General features: G+C 36.7%; 1 protein-coding gene across 1 annotated transcript; it reads left to right on the forward strand.

Annotated features, from left to right (window-relative positions):
- The first annotated feature begins 11,498 nt into the window (after positions 1 to 11,498).
- Positions 11,499 to 13,038, forward strand: LOC124841763 (glutathione S-transferase F10-like). Its single transcript, XM_047318091.2, has 3 exons — positions 11,499 to 11,732; positions 11,858 to 11,906; positions 12,410 to 13,038. The coding sequence occupies exons 1-3, from the start codon at positions 11,514 to 11,516 to the stop codon at positions 12,862 to 12,864; spliced, it is 723 nt and encodes a 240-aa protein (XP_047174047.2). The 5' UTR covers positions 11,499 to 11,513; the 3' UTR covers positions 12,865 to 13,038.
- Positions 13,039 to 21,324: the final 8,286 nt, after the last annotated feature.

A 21,324-nucleotide genomic window follows, 5' to 3' on the forward strand; every position in this document is an offset into this window, starting at 1 on the left:
GATTTACTTATGGTCAAACGACTCCTGGAAACAAAGCATGTTGAGCTAGAACAAACTCAATGAGAAAACTTATTCCACACACGCTGTAAAGTTTTAAACAAAACTTGTTCTATGATTGTAGATAGTGGTTCTTGTTGCAACTGTTGTAGCTCTCGAATGGTTGAAAAGCTAGGCTTAACTACTATTCCTCATCCAAACCCTTACAAACTTCAATGGATCAAAGAGGATGAAGGGATAGTAGTAAAGGAACCAGTGTACCTATATCCATTGGCAAATATGAAGATCAAATCATTTGCGATATTGTTCCAATGGAAGCTGGTCACATCTTACTTGAACGACCCTAGCAATTTGACAAACAATCTTTGCATGATGGGGTCACAAATAAGATAACCATCCAACATAAGGGGAAGAATATTATATTGAGCCCTCTTACACCATCACAGGTGTGAGAGGATCAAATCATTCTTAAAAAAAAGTTGGATGGGGAGAAAAAGATTGAAAATCAAAAAGGCTCAAAAGAGAAGAATGTGACTTTGGTAGGTCATGCCTCGACCAAAGCTGTTGTCCATTCAAAAAATTCTAAAAATATTTTCCTAGGACAACCTCATTTTCTCCTCTATTGCAAAGCGGATATCACCAAACTAGAATAAAAGAAGGAGATGAATGGAAAACTGCTTTTAAGACCAAATTTGGTTTATATGAATGGTTAGTCATGCCTTTTGGCTTAACCAATGCTCCTAGTACCTTCATGCGACTAATGAATCATGTCCTTCATGAATACATAGGAAGGTTTGTTGTGGTCTACTTTGACAACATTTTAATATATAGCAAAGTTCTTAAAGAACATCTTCACCATGTTAAGAAGGTCTTGAGTTTGCTTAGACAACATTATCTCTTTGCCAACTTTGACAAATGTACTTTTTGTCAAGAAAGTGTAATTTTTCTGGGATTCAAAGTTGGAAAAGATGGTGTCCATGTTGATCCTGACAAAATCAAGGCTATCCAAGAGTGGCCTATTTTGAAAACCGTGGGAGAAGTAAGAAGTTTTCTCGGTCTCGCTGGTTTTTATAGACGTTTTGTAGAAAACTTCTCTACTATTGTTGCTCCTCTCAATGAGATGATAAAGAAAGATGTCTCATTCAAATGGGGTGATCGAAAAATCTTAGCCTTTGAGACCTTCAAGCATAAGTTAACACATGCACTCATTCTACACTTACCTGATTTTTCCAAAGCCTTTCACGTAGAATGTGATGCATCTGGGGTTGGGATAGGAGCAGTCTTAATTCAAGAAGGTCATGCCATTACTTATTTTAGTGAAAAACTTCAGGGAACAACTTTGAACTATCCCACCTATGACAATGAGTTATATGCCCTTATATGAGCATTGAAGACTTGGGAGCATTACTTGGTATCACGAGAATTTATAATCAACACTGACCATGAATCTCTCAAGTATCTCAAAGGGCAAGGAAAATTAAACAAGAGACATGTAAAGTGGATAGAGTTTCTCGAGCAGTTTCCATATGTCATCAAACATAAGAAAGGGAGTACTAATGTTGTTGTGCATGCTTTATCTAGACGCCATGCATTATTAGTCACTCTAGGATCACAAATACTAGGCTTTGATGACATCAAAAAACTTTATGAAACTGATCCTACATTTGCATCCACTTATGCATCTTGTCTTAAGAAGTCATTTGATGGATTCTATCTATCTGAGGGGTATCTTTATAATAAAGGCAAACTCTGTATACCTTAAGGATCTGTTAGAAATATTCTTATAAAAGAAAGTCACGAAGGAGGACTCATGGGCCATCATGGAGTTGATAAAACTTTAAATATTTTAAACAGTAAATTTTATTGGCCACACATGAGAGTAGACGTCCGAAAGCATTGCTCTAAAAAGTTATGCCTCATGGACTTTACCTTCCTCTTCCCATAGCTAATGCCCCTTGGGAGGATATTAGTATGGAATTTTACCTAGGATTGCCAAGAACTCAAAAGGGCTTTGATTCTATCTTTGTGGTGGTTGATCGATTTAGTAAAATGGCTCACTTCACCCCTTGCCACAAAGTAGATGATGCTAGCTATGTTGCAAGACTCTTCTTTAAAGAAGTAGTCAAATTACATGGCTTACCCAAAACTATAGTTTCTGATAGAGATGTTAAGTTCCTTAGCTATTTTTGGAAAACATTATGGGCTAAGCTAGGAACTAAACTAAACATGATGGGCAAACCGAAGTAGTAAATAGATCTATATCTACTCTATTACGGGTAATGTTAAGAGTTAATCATAAGAATTGGGATGATCATCTACCTCACATAGAATTTTCTTATAATAGAGTAGTCCACAAGACTAGTAATCTTTCTCCTTTTGAGGTTGACTATGGTTTTAACCCTCTCACACCTCTTGATCTACTACATCTTCCAGAATCATCTTCTTTTCTTCATAAAGAAGGAGTTTCTAAAGTGGCGGTCATCAAGCAATTACATGAAAAGGTTAAACTCTATATTGGAAAACAAACTAAAAAATATACCGAATACAACAAAGGGAGAAAACAAGTAATTCTTAAAGAATGAGACATAGTTTGGCTTCATTTGAGAAAGGATAGATTTCCCTCTCAACGCAAGTCCGAACTTAGTCCACGAGGTGATGGTCCTTTCAAGGTGGTCAAGAAAATAAATGACAATGCATACATGTTAGACATTCCTGAAAGTTATGGTGTCAGTCAAGGTTGTCAAACTCGAGAGTTTACGTAAACTCTTGAGAGTCCAGAAAACTTGAATTGTAAACTCGAATCGTAAACTCGTAAGAGTTTACTTTATATGAAAAAAATATAAATTCAAAAAAATCTTTTTTATAGAAATATTGTTACTGTGAAACATAAATTGATATATTAAAGTCTTTATATCTAATCTCTAATAATGACATCATTATCTCCATCATCATTTTCCCGGAACATTTTTACTTTTACTTTTAATTGTTCAAGATGCACTTGGATAACTTCTACCTAGTTTTATGGTTTCTAGACATAATAAGATAAACGTTTTCGCTACAAACATAAAAAATAAAATGTCGAACAACTTAAAATATTATCTCAGCAAAGGGTTGTTCAATAGTGCAGTGCATCATTTTATTTTTGAAAAATAAATTGAATGGTGCGGTGCTATAAAATGAAACCCATTAATATTGTGCTGTAAAATGCAACACTTATGCAACCCTTCGAAGACGAGATAGAAAAGTCCTTGTGATGATACTTACTTGTGAATGTTTTTTATTGTGGTTAAATGAAAGGAAAAGTTAATTCATTCAACATTGTGATAGTAGAGTGGATGAGTAACATCTTATACACTTGTGTGTTTGAGTGAAACACTTTATCTAGTGAGGAAAGATTCCATGAACACATAAGAACATTTATGCTTAGTTGATTGATCATTCATGAAAATAGCATTTGTTGGATATTATGTGATTGCGTGAACACTAAAGCATATGCACATCTTGATTGAAGTCTTTGTGATGAGCTAATTTGAGTACTTACTTGTCTTGAAAGAAGGAGTTTTGAATGTGGTGAACCATTGTGTGGATTGATGGAAAATTGAGTTACATCTTGTTTGCTTGAGGACAAGCAAAGTTCTAAGTTTGGGGTTGTGACAACAGTTGAAAAACTGTTTTTTTATACTTAAAATTGACCTTAAAGACAACCTTTATACTTAGAAACTAGCTAAGAATCATGCTTTTGTTTATATTTTTAAATAAGAGAGTTTGATGGGTTTTATGCTTCGTTTTCCTTGTTTTTGCCGGTTTTAAGATAAATTGGATGAAAGAAGTGAAGTAGGAAGAAGTTGGAATTAGAAAAGGAAGAGAAAAATGCACAAAAAGAGAAGACATGAGTATCGCTCAGCGGAAATTAACGCTGAGCGGTGTTCTTGAGGTTCCGTAGTCACCACTGAAGGGCAAAAATGCAGCTGAGCGTCAAATAGAAGAACGCGCACTTACCGCTGAGCGGTATTTACCACTGAGCGCCATTTTTATGAGCCTTAGGCCACTTTTCTGTAATGTTTAGAATAATATATAAGGTTTTAGTCAACCTAGGTTAGTCATCTTTGGCTGGAACGAAGCAGAATACACTTTCTTCACCCCTTGGAGGAGGATTTTGGATGCTCAAGCTCCACTCTTCAAATTCTAGGGTTCTATCTTTCATTCTTTCATGATTTTTCATCTAGTTTCATGATAACAGTTGAAAAACTGTTATTTTCATGATTAAAATTGACACTAAAAGCAACCTTTACACTTAGAAACTGGTAAGACCACGTATCGTTCTCCCAAAGGACTCACGGCCTAGACAGTTATGTGATTTATTGATTAATTAAGACTTGTGAACAAATTGTTGTAAGTTTCAAATGAAAAAGAATGAAAAGTAAATATGTATGCATGTGATGATCAATGGGCAAGAAGAAACAAAACATGTCTATGGGGAACTAAACTCTATTTGTTGTTAGGGGATTATGTAACCTTGTGAACTCTCATGTATTTGAATTGATGCTTAATTTATATGTCTTTTCATTAATTGTTATGGAATTCATCCGTTTCAATGCTTGCTCTATTTAACTCATTTAGTAGCATGATTTATGAATTGCATGAGTGTTGGGAGGTTCCTTACAATTCAGGTTCTTGTTGAATTCTCCCAAGGGTAATATTTCTCAGGGATGAGGGTATGAGTACTTGGTCGTCTTAACCTCTTGATCTTCAGACTTAATTTTCTAGGAACGCTAGGAATTGCACGAACTAGGAATTAAGGCAGGCTTATTGCGCCGAGGGATCGGGTTCTAGGTAATTTAGTGAGTGGCGTTAACATTAATGTAAAATGAAGAATTTTTATATATATGAGAGTAAACATGGTGAAATCAAACCCTATCAACATATTCATCTCATATTAAACAACATCTGTTCATCTTTGTGTTTCTCTACTATTGATCAATTTGCGTTCATATTTAATTTTCTGTCTTTGCATCTTAAACCAATTATCTCCTTTTATTTAAGTCTTAATTAATCAAGTTATCACACAATTGTTTAGTACCGAGAGTCTTTAGGGATACGATACTTGGTCTTACCATTTTATATTACTTGTGCGATTTGGTACACTTGTCAATCCATCAACAGATATATGATGAGAGGTGCAGAAAACTCTAGTCAAAAAGTTTTATCTTAGCTAAATATATTAACTGACTAACATTGTGTGTGGTAGGATAAAATCCATTGATAATAACTTTACAAAGTACTAAAAGCCACCCGTACAAAATCCCCAAAAATTTACATCAGTACTTTATCTGAATAATTGAGTCTAGTATATATGATAAAGTTTTAAAAATATAGAAAATGACATTATGATAAAGAAGATGACAAAATAAGGGAATTATAACTCTTAACATTTTTTCATCATCAAAACACATGCATCTAAATTTAATTAACAATAAGCCCAAACTAAATTTAACTTATCTAAACCCTATGTTCAAATCACACAAGCATACATAGAATAAATTATTCATTAATAATTCCAATATTTTAATCTTTTAAATTCGAAGGTTCCTATTTTTGTAAAATCGTCTTAAATAGATCCTCGTATTTTTTTTTATCTTAATTAGGTCCTTATTTTTGTAAAAGTGATTCAATTGGAACCTTACCGTTAATTGGACTAGACGACGTTAAGATTTTTGTTTCGTATCATACTGACCAAGCAATTAATTCTAATGTGGCACACTGAAATCACATTAGGTGGAATTTAATTATGCATTAGGTGAAATTTAATTATAAAAGACGGAATAAAGTATTGTCTTCTTCCTTGGGTATCCTCTTCCTCTTAGGGTTTTGACGAGGAACAAAACGGTGACGTTTGAGGGGGAATAAGGGGCAGGGGAGCAGATCGAGATGAGGCAAGATTGGGGGTTGCGCGTGAGGATCACGGAGCTGAAGTTGTCAGTGGCGTGTCCGATTGTCTGGAGGAGCGTGGTGACGAGTTTCCCTGAGGGGGGAGAGAGTAGAGGTCGGACCAAGAGAGGAACTAGAGGAGGACATTGTAGCATAGGACGTTAGCAAGGGCGGCGAGGGATAGGTGGTGGCGGGAAAGGTAGTCATCATCGGCAAGATAGGCGTTGGGGACGGCGAGGATGGAGAGGGAGGAGCGGTCGGAGAGATCCATCGTTATAGGCGTTGTAGTGGCGAGGAGCGCGGTGAATTAGGAGAGGTCCAGGACAGTGAAGAGCAGCGTGGTGAAGTTTAGACTTTGAATGGCAAATTTGTTCTCTCAGAAGGCTGCCATGGCAAATTTCACATTAGCCCATTGTAATCCAAGGATTCAATTTTTACAAAGAGTATGACCACACCATAAGACATAAGGCACATTTTCAACAATGTTAAAGGATTCTCAGCAGATGGGCATTCCAACCTTTCCTCTCTGCTCACCATAGAAGTGTCGCCATCAGAATATTTTGAAACAAGGTGATGTGGCTTTGGAGAATCATATTCATTTTTTAGACCCACGCTCCCAAAAATGAGAGTAGATGCAAATCGAATGAGAAAAAAACACTAACATTTAATCAACAAGTGAATATACACACCTACACAAACTAAATCAGGTGACTAAACAAAATTCTTTTCTTTTTTTTTCCCCTTTTTTATTGGGGGGTCCCTACTTTTCTGTCAACACAGTCGAGAACATCTCAGTGCGCTCCCACGGGTCCGCCACCCTTTCACACCAGGAGATCGATTTGCTGAAGATCGTGAAGAAGGCCTCCGATCCCAAATCTGTAAGGGATACTTTTTACGCAGTGAAACACATCGTGGTCGAGGATAGTTTTATAAAATTTTAAATAATTAAATTCCACGTAACTCTGTCACAGTTGCAAAGTCAGCATCCTACCTCATTACAATTTTAACGCTGTTATAATAAAATTAACAGCAAGTTTCCAATTGACTCAATTTTACAAAAATAGAAACTAATTGAGATAAAAAAAAATACAAAAACATATTTGAGACGATTATGCAAAAATAGGAACATCCAAAATTATTAAAAAAAAATTATTTAAAATAACTTATCTTACAAGAAAAATTACCTCCCTGTTTAGAAACTTTCCAAGTACCCTAATACAACTTTAAAGGTTTGATTATAAATCGATATTGCGGTTCTATCTCACTAATTGATTCGTAGAAAAGAAAAAAAGTAATGATCAACAGAAAAACCTTAAAAAGAAGGTTTGAAAAGTTTAGAACCTTAAAAAAAATAAAATTTTAATTAAAGTAAAAAGTAAATTATTTAAAACTATTAGTTAACTTTTATTTTCGTTTATATTAAAATGACATCCTTAGTATTAGTATACAAATAAAATAAGTCATAAGGTTACTGTATTGTTTTACTTTTGAGGTAGCCTTTAAGTGAGATATTATAAAAATAACCTATACTTTTATATAAAATAATTTAAGAATATCTATAATATTGTTCTTAAAATCAGTCACGGGACTGTCACTAACAGACAAATTCCCTCATTTCTAAATTAGTGATTGACAAAATTGCTATAGCAAGAGGTGGCCAATTGTAGTTTCTCTTCTTATTGCTTGGCAACGTTGTTACTTAATCAACTAAACAAGGTATTATTACAACTAAGTTCTTAAAATTATACTAATTAATTCTTATTATTTCATAAATTTTATTTCAAAGATTTTATGATTTCTGATTAATTTTTACACATTCTATCAATTGGTTAAATCGCTAATAAAATGATAACACGTGTCATGATATTTTTTAATAAAACAAGGTAAAAAATATTTTGTTTTCAAATAAATTAATAAAAAAATTATGCTGTTTCGGGCTTTTAACTTTTTCTTTTCATGTCATCGTCCCTTTAACAATTTATATATCATATAATACCCTTTTAATGATATAATAGCTAATTGTTAAGCATATCATATCATAACTTTTGCAGTGTAAAATACCAACAAAAGAAAAGTACTTGGGTAGTAAAATTCACAAAATTATAATAGTTGAATATATAAATAACCCTTATAATTGTTATTATTTGTTTAACTTTTGAATAGTATATATGTTCACTATAATTTTTAACCCAAAATATATAATTATATATCAGTCTTTTTCTAAACTGCACAAGTTTAACATTTTAATTAATTTTTTTATAGAAAATACAAAATAATTAATGAATTTAACAACTAACTAAGTTAATAACAATCTTAATATAGTTGAAAAAAAATTGCAAGATAGATCATGTTGGTTTTCTAGAGTTATCATTATTATAATAATATATTTTTGTTACAATAATGAATTAAAAAGACAGTAAAAAGAAATATATATGAAGCTCATGCCAAAATATCTCTTTTAATTTATTAAAAAAATACATATTCAAATACTTGTTCAAATGATTCCTTTAACATTTTCGCAAATCCTTTCGTGGAAAATGTTAATCAATGTAACATTCTTCTGAACAAACTTTTAATCCAGTTTTCAATGAAAACTTTCGTAAGAGAAGGGAAATTTAAGATTTTATGGAAGGAGCTTTGTTTATTATATATGTAATTATGTCTTTCATTCTCGAAAATAATTTTGATATACCAAATATATTTATAAAATTATCATATTATATATATATCACACATGCTTAATTTTAAGTTGGATTCATGTTCAACTATCGGTAAAAATAATTTAGATAAATCTTGATCGTTTGATTTTGTTGTAACATCCAAAAATATAGCACACAACTATATACATGTGTCAACATTTAATAATATGATTGAACAGTTACTACAATAAGAAAGTCAAACTTACACTTATTACAAAAATAACCATAAAACTTTTCGTTTAATTTTACAAGAGCTTCCTATACTACTACCGAATGTTCAATATATAACTGAATGGTTATATTTACAAAACAAAAATAGTGAACATTCGGTTCACCAAAACTATCTATACTATATGACCGAACGGTCATCTCCTATTCAGCAGGAGTCTCACCGTCCAGCTCCTGTTCTAACGTAAGCTCTTCCCCTTCTGCTCACATCCAACAAGAATGATCATTGCAATAGAAAACCGAACGGTAACATGGATAAAAACAGAAAATAAGGGTAAGCTACTATAATTCAATTGAGCATGTATTCATACATGTAATAAACTACAAACCCTTACAGACCGAACGCTATAACATACAAGAGCCAACATAGATATCACACATAACTTAAATATCATAATTCATGTACAACCGACACTTGACTTGACCATCCGGATTGTATGAATACGTAGCTTGAGGCCGTTCGTGCACTCAGGTGGTGTAGTAACTAGAAACCATCAGCTGCCACCCGAGGTTAGTCCGTTATAACTCACCCAAGAACCTATGGGCTAGGACCTCCTGCCATTCTCACACAATGACTTACCCATCTCTACTTGAGAACTGGTAATCATCAGAATATCAGGATGAACTCCATGAATTTCACTATCCGTATTCATACTTTACCACAACATTATCCTTACACTAAGACATTCCTCCCCAGAATTCTCTTCTACATTACTTGAAACATAAACTTTTACTTGAATGTCAATAATATTTCTCATTCATAATGGATCTTCGCTATAATAAGCAACCAACACCAAGCCATAACATCAGCATGGCAAGATCAAACAACATTTCATATAAAAAGACCGAACGCTCAAATAATATCACCCTTAATTACAACTGAACGGAAAGGATCAAAACAACAGACAATATAACCGAACGATTATGTAATCGTTAGGACTTTGACATGAACCAAACACATTTTTAAGAATAAAACACTCTAATTAAATCAAATACTTAACATAAGACTGAACCATATTTAACTATTCTCAACACTAGAACGAACGGTATTTCACTGTTTGACAAAACCGAACGCTTAAAGCTTATACCGAGCACTTATAACTACTGACACTTGGTGTAAGACCGAACGTTACTTCATTATTTGACAAAACCGAACGCCTAGAGCTTATATCGAACACTATGATTACTCCTACAAACTATTCATCAAACCTAATACTTTTAAGGAAAACGAATGTTAAGACATTTTAGCTGAAATATACATAAACTTAGATCCGATCATAAATGAACATATTTTAAGCCTAGTACTAGTACAAAGTCTACTAATAATAATATATGAGCTATCACAAACCAAAATACCTAATCCAATAAGACTGATTAAAACTGTATATAACCATCAACACTTGATATATTAATCACTTCCTATAAAACGAACGATTATACCCTGGTAATGCTAAAATGCTAACTCTATTGATAACTTATTCACTAACCATAACCGAACGGTTGAGACCATACACCCAACTATTCTACATTTTGCAGAATCCTTATAGACTTATGTAGAACCACCAAAAACCCAGAAACATACATTTCATACACTCATATACAAATCATCAATCAATTCATTCCATACATACACAAAATCATCACATGCATAATTAAATTTAATAGCTTCCCTTACCTCTTAACAAACCGATCGCTCACAAGACAAAATTTGTACCACGACCAAACACTAAATCTCCCAGATTCACTATTTGAGGAAAACAAACCACCCAAAAAACTAGAAACGTGATCAGAACCTTAGAAGGAGAAGATAAACACATGCAACAAAAACTTGGTTTGCATGTGACCCAAACTAGACTTTATTAGAATCAAGAAGACCTACCGGTTCAAACCACTAAACGATCGGTTGAAAGGAGGATCCTTGCCACCAGCAACCTTACATACACTCTGATGGATGATCAGATGGAAGAAAACGTAAGATTTAATGGAGGAAAAGATGATAATTTTAGAGAGAAGTTAAAGAGAAGGAGGAGAAACGAGTTCCGAAGGTTTGGAGGAGAAGATTGCATGCAGAGTGGAACCAGCTTTTGAAATTTTAGCTTATATATTCCCTCAGAAAATCGATCGTCCACTCTCCTGCAGCCACTTGTCTTCCACTTCCTGAGTCTCGTTCCCCTCTTGCAGACACACGTTTTCCATTAAGATGAGAAATTTAATGGTTCTAACAGATTTCGCATCAATTACCATAGACCCATAACTGATCATTAGTTGAACTAATTTATGTAAAGTTCGTGTTCAATTAAAAAAATATATATTATTAACTTGTTCTTATGAAAAAAAATAGAACATTAATCATATATACAGCTTCAAAATTAAGCATAATCAATTTTACAAAATTAATTAAATCAAATCAAATTTTCCACCAATATTTTTTTTCCTGTTTTAGAAATTACCAATCATCTAAACACATCCTTATAGTTTTTGTTTTAAAACAAAATCTATATGGTAATAAAATATATTTGGAGCAGACGGTGGAAACATAAAGTTAAAATTAAAAAAAAAAATAGTCAGTATAAAGATTAGCACTAACAAAGCAAAATGCTATTTGTGCTCAACAATTTACTAAACAATTCAAAAGTAATGACTTTGGAGCTATCCTCATGAATGGACAGCATAAAAGCACAACTTGACAGAAAAACACATTCAAATTACAGAGAAAGAGAAAAAATTGAGAGAAAAATGGTGGTGAAGGTGTATGGTCCAACTTATGCATCCCCAAAAAGGGTGGTTGTGTGTCTGATTGAGAAGGAAATCGAGTTTGAAGCAGTGCATGTCGATCTCTTCAAGGGAGAGAATAAGGAACCCGAGTTCCTTAAGTTGCAGGTTCAATTTTTCTTTTGCTACTTAGCTTTTGACCCACGAGCTGCACCTTCACTTGGTTTTAGGATTTTTCTAATATTTTCCTTTTTTTTCATGTTTGATTACACTTATGTCTGATAATTCTGCAGCCATTTGGATCACTTCCTGTTATTCAAGATGGTGATTATACTCTCTATGGTAAACCACAAAGCCCCTTTCTTATTTTCTGCATTTTTTTTTTCTTGTGCCCATGGTTAAGGAAGGGTGGCTTTTCAACTTCTGATCTTTCTAGTGATGTTCTTCACTTTGTGTGTCTCTCATCTATGTGGGTAGTTGAATATTTAGAATTTTGTATGAGGTTCGGATTGTTCATTCTTGTTCTGCACTGTTGCCTTTCCTAATTGCTATTCCTTTGTTTTAAAAGGAGGCATAGGGGTTATAAATCAGTTACTCCATGAAATTTGTGTATTAGTTGTTTTTGATAAACATGTGTTATGGTTTGATCTGGATGCATCATACATATCTCTACAGTGAACCTTAATGGGGTGGTATGAATTGGTTTTTATTGTTTGACATTTCCAACGTAGAAAGATCCAAAAGGTTGAATGCTTACTTCCCCGAAATACATTTTCTCTGCCTCTTTGCAAATGTAGGATAGTCTATGTCCATTCTAATACACTGATTTCAAACCAATGTTGCAGAATCTCGTGCAATAATCAGATACTTTGCAGAGAAATATAAAGACCAAGGAACTGACTTGTTGGGAAAGACAATAGAAGAAAAGGGTCTTGTGGAACAATGGCTTGAAGTGGAAGCTCATAACTTTCACCCACCACTCTACAATTTGGTTATCAATGTTCTATTTGCCCCATTAATGGGAGTTGCCTCAGACCAAAAAGTGATAGAAGAGAGTGATAAAAAGCTTGAGAAGGTGCTTGATGTTTATGAGGAGAGGCTCTCAAAAAGCAAGTATTTGGCTGGTAATTTCTTCAGCCTTGCTGATCTTAGCCATCTCCCATTTGGTCATTATTTGGTGAACCAAACTGGAAGAGGGAATTTGGTGAGAGAGAGGAAGCATGTGAGTGCTTGGTGGGATGATATCAGCAACAGACCATCTTGGAAGAAGGTTCTTCAGTTATACAAATACCCTGTCTAGATGCTTAATTAGCCCTATTCCTATATCCATGATGGTTGAGGGATGAGCTTTCAGTGTTTTCTAATACCTGCTTGAGAATAAAATTGAGGCTATATGTAAGATGTGGAACGTAGCTTGTTTTTCGATTTGGATCTTTTTCTCTGCTTAAATAAATATAGTTATATCTTAAGTTCAGATGTTGTCACAAATATTACCATATCCAAATAATGACGATGAGGGAAACCTGTCCTGTTTTAGGAGACTGGTTATTGCTCATTTCACCCATGAATGTAGATGCAGGACTTACGCTATTTATGGTGACAGTGATTTTAACATGTAAAATGCCATTTTATCCTTATAATTCTTACAAGTTGCTGCTAAAAAGTAAAGAAAGTGTCATCAAATCATCTTTATTGGTTTTATCTTCTTGGAATCATGATTTAGTTTGGGTAAACTTAAATGTAATAAAATTAAATGGATAATTAACCATTGCGTAGTTAATGTACTAGCGGTTAGAATCTAGGTAATTAATGAATTAGACGTTTAGGAGTTTTGTTTGTTTTAGGGTGCAAGATCAACTTCTTCAATTACTTCTCTTAAACTCATTCCTCCACCACTACTTTTTCCAGATTTTTCGTAATTTAATTCCAACGGTATGTCCAAACAAGATATTGTTCGTAAGTTCTCCTATTTCCATTACTTTCAATATTCGGTTGATGATTATCATAAGTAACAACCTAGATGTAAAATATGTCAATCAAACATAATTAATACATGGCAACTGATTCCACTTCCTTTGTTTTCCTCATTTTTAGAGTGGGGACAAAGGAAGGACACTAAAAGATTAATGAAAAATAAAACATCAGAAAATAAATCAATTAATCAAATCAACATAGATGTCAAACAAAGTAAAGAGAAAAAAGCATAAAATCTTTAAACAATAAAATCTATCAAGTGAAGGTTGGTTAATTGCCCCATGGAAAAAAGCTTAGGTCGCTATTAAGGAAGCATCACCAACTCTTTCAATGTATCCTTGACCTTTTCAAGAGCTCCAATATCATCAAAGGTACATCAATGTCACTAGGAAGAATAACGTCAGCAAAAGCCTCTTTTCAAATTCATTTTCTATTACAACATCCTGAACAATCAACTTGATTTTAGAATATAGTTTTTATGAACTCTACACTTGTAAACACTAAAATGCAAAGCTGGAATGACATCTACATCAAAAGCAAGCACAAACAATCACCTTAAGAGATTTCTTCAGGCTCTTGGACTCATTCTGGACGGACTTCAAGATCCCAATTCCATACTAAATGCTGGAGGAATACCATATCACAATTGTAAAATACAATTAACCAAATATAATATATCAAATCACAATCAGTGTAAATTGGCAATTACCTCTCACATGACAATACAAGCTTCGAATCAGGCTTAGCTTCTGAATTCTGCACGAGGTGGTAACTTAAAGCGTAACCAATTATCTTCTCTGCGTCTGCAATGTGGTAAATAATGATATAGGATATAGACAAATCCAAAACGCACTGAATGCTTACAACATACTTTCATTTGTAAGTGTATGATCCTTAATGCATAACGTCTCAAGTCCTTCACATTTCATTCCACATCGCCCCAAAATCTATAAATAAAATGAATTAGACTATGATTACCAAAAATTGAAAACATCAGAACAAAAACTTTGAACAATAAGAATTAACATTGAAAGTATGAATTTATGACTCCGCTCAACATTTGTGTCAAGTAACCCTATTATGCACCTTTATTCAAACAAAATAATTTAATGAAGGTACTTGACTTTTTACTAAATCTAAATTCATAACAAAATGAACCTCAAAATTATAGCAGTTATTGGAAAAATTTCACTAAAACAGACCAAATAAAGGCCATAGTAGATTCCAACTATGTCAGGCCTCGTTTAAAACGCACCCAAAATCCCTCCTGTCAGACTCATTAAAACGCACCCAAAACCCCTATGCACGGACGCCAGGTGTCAAGCAACAAGGATTCGAAAATCAGATAGTGGAAGGCAGGTGTCAGCAAGTGAACGGACGTTCGTTTTAACGAGAGAAGCAAAACCTGATTTTTCGAAATTCCCGTTTCACTCACTTTGCATGCACCCTTCTTCCCAAAACTCTGAACTTTTCATTTTCTCCTCCTTCTCACTAGAAACTCTATCTTCTCTCTAAGAAAACTCACCCTTTCTCTTCTCCGATCATCATTCTAAGACCGTAGGAATACTCCTGGCGTCCCAAGCTTCAATTTGAACCGAACAGTTTCGAGTTCTGAAACTAGTAAGTTTTCTCGACCTTAGCTGTCCGTTCTCTGGAACATGCAACTCGAGTTATGGTTGTATGATGTTACCTTGCATGACCCAATCCTGGTTTCTGTTATTTTGTTTTAGTTGGAAGAGTTGGTTGAGCATTGAGGGTAGAAGAAATTTTAGTCAGGCAAATCATACTTCTGTCTCTAGGACGATCGTTCACACTAGAGGTAAGGGAAGCCTATTTAATTTAATTTATCTGTTTATTGGGTTGTATGAACGATCGCTAATTGACTGAAATGAATATAATGCATGATGGTTGATATGTTTGGAGTGTATGAATGTGAATATGAGTATTTGTTTGGAGTATGATTTATTAACATGATATAGATTTTTCGAAGTATGTAAATTGATGTTTATGTGAAGTTATAAGGTTATGAAATGATGTATTGAAAAAAATGAGTTGAAGATAAATGAAAATCTGAATATGAAATTCTCACTATGATAATGTGCGTTCGTCATTGAACGGTCCTTGACCGTTCGGTGTTTCTAGTAAACTTCTTGAAATTTAATTCTTTCATTTGGGAAGAATTCTAGTTGAGGACGAGAGCCTTCTTGTAATAGTGTTATGTTTGAGCGTTCGGCCAAGCGTAGATGCACTTGAGTGTTATGTGAGGAACTGAAAATCTTGTAAACATGAATTTGTATATTTAGTTATTCTTAAACAATGTTCCCATCGTGTCTTATCATATTTATTATTATAAATGTTTCTATTATAAGTTTAAATTAGTGATAGGTCTCAACCCAAGCTCTCGTAATGATTGGCGCTTGGTCTTATACCAAGCGTTTGTACTCGTTTCTAATTGATCAATCTTGATGAAACAGCGTTCGTCCAATTTCAGTAGAATCTTCTTTACCGTGATCGGTCATTGATCGGCATTAGGTTCTGTATATATGAATTATTCTACGTATGTTGAATTTGTCTTGTGCGTTTGATTGTTTGAAGTATATGTTTATACTTGAATTAAATTACATAAGCTTACCCTGTATTTTCCTGTATTGTCTGGTTTTGTACGTCTGTCCTTGTCGTTGCAATGATCATCCGTGTGGATGTGAGCAGATGGAGATGAACTGCTGGAAGAGGCGCTGGAAAAGAAAACTTGGTGGAGGTTGAAGTCAAAACCGAACAGTAGAACGTTCAGTTAGTAGATAGTAATCTTATTGTGAGGTGATCGTTCGGTCACCTCCTCTCTTTTGTTTTTAACTGACCGTTCGGTAAGTTCTTTTGTAAACCGTTTGGTCATGTTTTCTCTTATCTTGTACAGTTTAATTGGAAAGCTTTTGTAAGGCCGTTCGGCCGTAAGCGTACGTTGATTAGGGTAAGACTGAACTGATATATTATTAAATGTATTTATTTCTATTATATGGTTTATTACTGTATTTTTGGGATGTTACATTAGTGGTATCAGAGCAGTTTTGTTCCTTAAGGAACACTGTAGGTTATGAGTACACCATGTTTTTGTTGTGTGCTTAACGTTTGTTTGATGAGTATTTTAAACTCTTTGAACTTAACTAACGATTGCTTTCTCTACTTCTTAAAGAACTAATGGCACCCAGACCTCCTCCACAACCTATCGACCGTGTTGTATTCGACAACACAAGACTGTTGGAATCAGTGATAGAAGCGCTTCAACAGCAGAACGCTGCCTTGGTGCAGCAGAACACTACCGCCTTACAAAGTCTGGAAGCCGCTCGCGCTAACTCTGAAGTGACTCAGAGACAACTGATGGAGATAATAGCAACCACGAGGAGTACAGCTGGAGCGTCCACTTCCAACGCTACCCATCAGGCCGAGTGGAGTTTAGAGAATTTTCTTCAGCATCACCCTGCCAAATTCAACGGAAAATGCCTTCCTGACGAGGCCGATCAGTGGTTAAAAGATATGGAGAGGATTTACAATGCCAAGAGGTGCTCAGACGACAATCGATTGGCATTCACAGAGTATCTGTTGACTAGAGAAGCCAGCCATTGGTGGGCGAGCATGAAGATGATTTTGGCGGACGCTCAAAGCCCCATCTCTTGGGAAGTTTTTAGAAGCAAATTTTATGAGGAGTACTTCCCCGATAGCGTGCGTTTCGCTAAAGAGGTAGAGTTTCTGCAGTTGTTACAGGGTGGAATGTCGGTATCGGAGTACACCAATAAATTCAAGCACTTGGTGAGATTTAATACCATGGCAACCAATGAAGAGTGGCAGTGTCGGAAATTTGAGAATGGGCTGAGGAGTGATTTGAAGTTACTGATATCCATCCTATGTATTAGGTCATTCCCTGCAATGGTTGAGAGGGCCAAAGTGTTGGAGAAGAATGTGGTCGAAGTGGAACAGCAGAAGAAGCAGCAACAAGCAGTTAGAGGACCGGTTTTAACTAGAAATAACCTGAATCGGGGCAGAACACCTTACTCTCGTCCAGTGTTACCTTCGAACGCTAGTGGGTCTCACACCCAATCTATGGTTGCTGTCGGACAGTCTGGACAGCATGGGGAAATCAAATGTCTTCAATGTGGAAGACCCCACTACAAATCATCCTGTCCTCAGTTGGTAGGAGGAAAATATTGCACTCGCTGTAGAAGAAATGGTCATCTGGAGAGCGAGTGTAACATGGGAGGACGAGCGGTCATGAGGCCACCAAACTCGGGAAGAGCTCAATAAGGAAGGGGTGGCCGAGTGCAGGCAGTGGGGCGAGTATACGCAATAACGGGAGCTGAAGCAGCAAGCTCAGGTACACTTATCATCAGCACTTGCTTACTGTACGAATTGCCTTGTTGTGTATTGTATGATTCGGGGGCAACACACTCCTTCATCTCGAAGGCGTGCGTTGAGAAACTAGGGTTAGCAGAGAGCGAGATGCAGTTCGACTTGGTGGTGTCAACCCCAGTGGCTGGTGAGGTTAGGACGTCTAAAGTTTGTGTTAGATGTCCTATTGAGATTGAGGGACATACATATAAGGTGAACCTCATTTGCTTACCTCTTCAAGGTTTGGAAGTGATTCTAGGAATGGATTGGTTGGCTACCAATCGCATTCTTATAGATTGTGGTGAGAAGAAGTTAGTGTTTCCGAATGAAGAAGAAGAAGAGTGTTCTGTGACGCTCGGTCAGCTAAAGGAAGACATCATGAAGGGCGCCTGTTGTTTTCTAATCATGACGCATTCAGATGAAGAGTTTGAAGACTCAAGTCATGAACGATCGTCCAGTAATAAACTGAGTGGAGGACGATCGGTCGTAGATGAATTCCCACACGTATTTTCGGATGAAGTACCTGGACTACCTCCTCCACGCGAGGTAGAATTTACAATCGACTTGGTGTCGACAGTAGGGCCCATCTCTATTGCACCATATCGGATGTCACCAGCAGAGTTGGTTGAACTCAAGAAGCAGATTGAAGATTTAATGGATAAGAAGTTCATCAGGCCGAGCGCATCACCTTGGGGAGCGCCTGTTCTCATGGTGAAGAAGAAGGATGGCAGCTCTCAGCTTTGCATTGATTACAAGCAGTTAAACAAGCTGACCATCAAAAACAAGTATCCCTTGCCTAGGATTGATGATCTGTTGGATCAACTACACGGCGCTACAATATTCTCGAAGATAGATTTGAGGTCCGACTACCATCAGATTCGGGTTAAGGAAGGAGACGTCCAGAAGACAGCCTTCAGGTCTCGTTACGGACACTACAAGTATGTAGTGATGCCGTTCGGAGTAACGAACGCACCAGCGATATTCATGGACTACATGAATCGCATTTTTCGACCGTACCTGGACAAGTTCGTGGTCGTCTTCATCAACGACATTCTAATCTATTCCAAGAACTGTGAAGAGCATGAAGCGCACCTGAGGTTAGTGCCGGGCGTCTTAAGGGAAAAGGATTTATATGCCAAATTGACCAAGTGTGAATTTTGGATGAAGGAAGTACAATTCTTGGGGCATGTAGTCTCTGTTGGAGGGATCTCAGTGGATCCGGCCAAGGTACGAGCAGTGTTGGAATGGGAGAGTCTATGTTCGGTCACGGAAGTCCAAAGTTTCGTGGGACTCGGGGGCTACTATAGGCGTTTTATTGAAGGATTTTCTAAGATAGTAGACCGTTGACGCAGCTGACGCGAAAGGATCAACCGTTCGCTTGGACCGATCGGTGTGAAGAGAGTTTCCAAGAACTGAAGCAGAAGTTGACGAGCGCTCCAGTCTTGGTCATTCCTGACAGAGCCAAACCATTCAAAGTCTACTACGATGCATCTCATCAAGGTTTAGGTTATGTGCTTATGCAAGAAAGAAGGGCGGTCGCGTACGCTTCTCGACAGCTGAAGATCCACGAGAAGAACTATCTGACTCACGACTTGGAATTGGCGGCGGTCGTGTTCGCATTAAAGATTTGGAGGCACTACTTATACGATTCTACATTTCAAGTCTTCAGCGACCACAAGAGTCTCAAGTACCTCTTTGATCAGAAGGAGTTGAATATGAGGTAGAGGAGGTGGCTTGAGTTCTTGAAGGACTATGACTTCGAACTACTCTACCATCCGGGAAAAGCGAACGTTGTAGCGGACGCTTTAAGTAGAAAGGTAGTTCATGTCTCGTCTATGATGGTCCGAGAATTAAGTTTGGTGGAGAGCTTTAGAGATCTAAGGTTATAGTTCGACTTGGGACCGAACAGTATCAGATGCTGTAACCTTAGAATATCCAGTAACGTCTTTGACCGGATCAGAGAGAAGCAATCGATGGATGAAGAACTGGTGAAGATTTTGAGCGCGCTCGGTTTAGACAAGGCAAAGTACTTCAATACTAGAGCGGACGGTCTCCTTCGATATAGAGATAGGACATGCGTTCCTAACGATGGCGAGTTGAAGAGGATCATTCTTGAGGAAGGACATCACAGTCGTCTTAGCATGCATCCTGGCATGACTAAGCTGTATCAAGACCTCAGGAAGTCTTTCTGGTGGCCGAGAATGAAGAATGATGTCGCTCATTTTGTGGCATGATGTCTAACTTGTCAACGTGCTAAGGCGGAGCATCAGAGGCCGGGCAGTCTACTACAGCAGTTGGAGATTCCTGAATGGAAGTGGGACAGCATTTCCATGGGCTTCGTGACCCACTTACCCCGTACGGTGAAGAATCACGACTCCATCTGGGTGATAGTGGATCGGTTGACGAAGAGCGCACACTTCTTAGCTGTCAACCTGAAGATGTCTATGACGAACTTAGCTAAACTCTACATTAACGAGATAGTTCGTTTGCATGGAGTTCCTTCCAGTATCATCTCGGACCGAGACACAAGATTTACTTCTCGGTTTTGGCAATCCCTACAAAGCGAGCTGGGTAGCAAACTACAGATGAGTTCAGCTTATCATCCTCAGACGGACGGTCAATCTAAGAGAACCATCCAGACGCTTGAAGACTTACTGAGGACGTGCGTGCTAGATCACATGGGCGTATGGGATGAAGTCTTACCGCTAGTGGAATTCACCTATAACAATAGTTTCCAGTCCAGCATTGGGATGACTCCATTTGAAGCTCTCTACGGAAGGAAGTGTCGTACGCCACTATGTTGGTTTCAAGAAGGAGAGAAGGTGTTGACTGGACCTGAGAAGGTGAAGTTGATCCAATAGAGGTTGAAGACGTCAAGGAGCCGACATAAGTCGTATGCAGACAAGAGGAGAAGGCCCTTGGAATTCGCTGCAGAAGATCATGTCTTTCTTAGACTGAACCCGACCACTGGAGTAGGCAGAGCCGTTCGACCCAAGAAGCTATCTCCCAAGTTCGTCGGACCTTATCAAATTCTAAGGAAGATCGGACCAGTGGTGTACGAGTTATCATTGCCTCCTCAGCTATCAAATCTTCATCCAGTCTTCCACGTTTCTCAACTCTGGAAGTACATAGCCGATCCTTCTCACATATTGGAGTTAGAGGACGTTCGTCCTCGACAAGATCGCACGCTGGAGATGCAATCGGTTCGCATTGAAGACAGCCGCACCAAGTACTACAAGGGAAAATCTATCAAATTAGTGAGAGTGGTATGGGATGAGAAGACGGACGACTCTACATGGGAAGTGGAGGATGCCATGAAGGACTTATATCCCCATCTGTTTACGAGTAAGTTTTAATTTTCGAGGACGAAAATTTTTGTAGTTAGGGGGAATGTCAGGCCTCGTTT

The sequence above is a fragment of the Vigna umbellata genome, chromosome 5 (genome assembly GCF_029865625.1).
Source record: "Vigna umbellata cultivar VRB3 chromosome 5, Vumbellata_1.0, whole genome shotgun sequence".
Taxonomy (NCBI): domain Eukaryota; kingdom Viridiplantae; phylum Streptophyta; class Magnoliopsida; order Fabales; family Fabaceae; genus Vigna; species Vigna umbellata.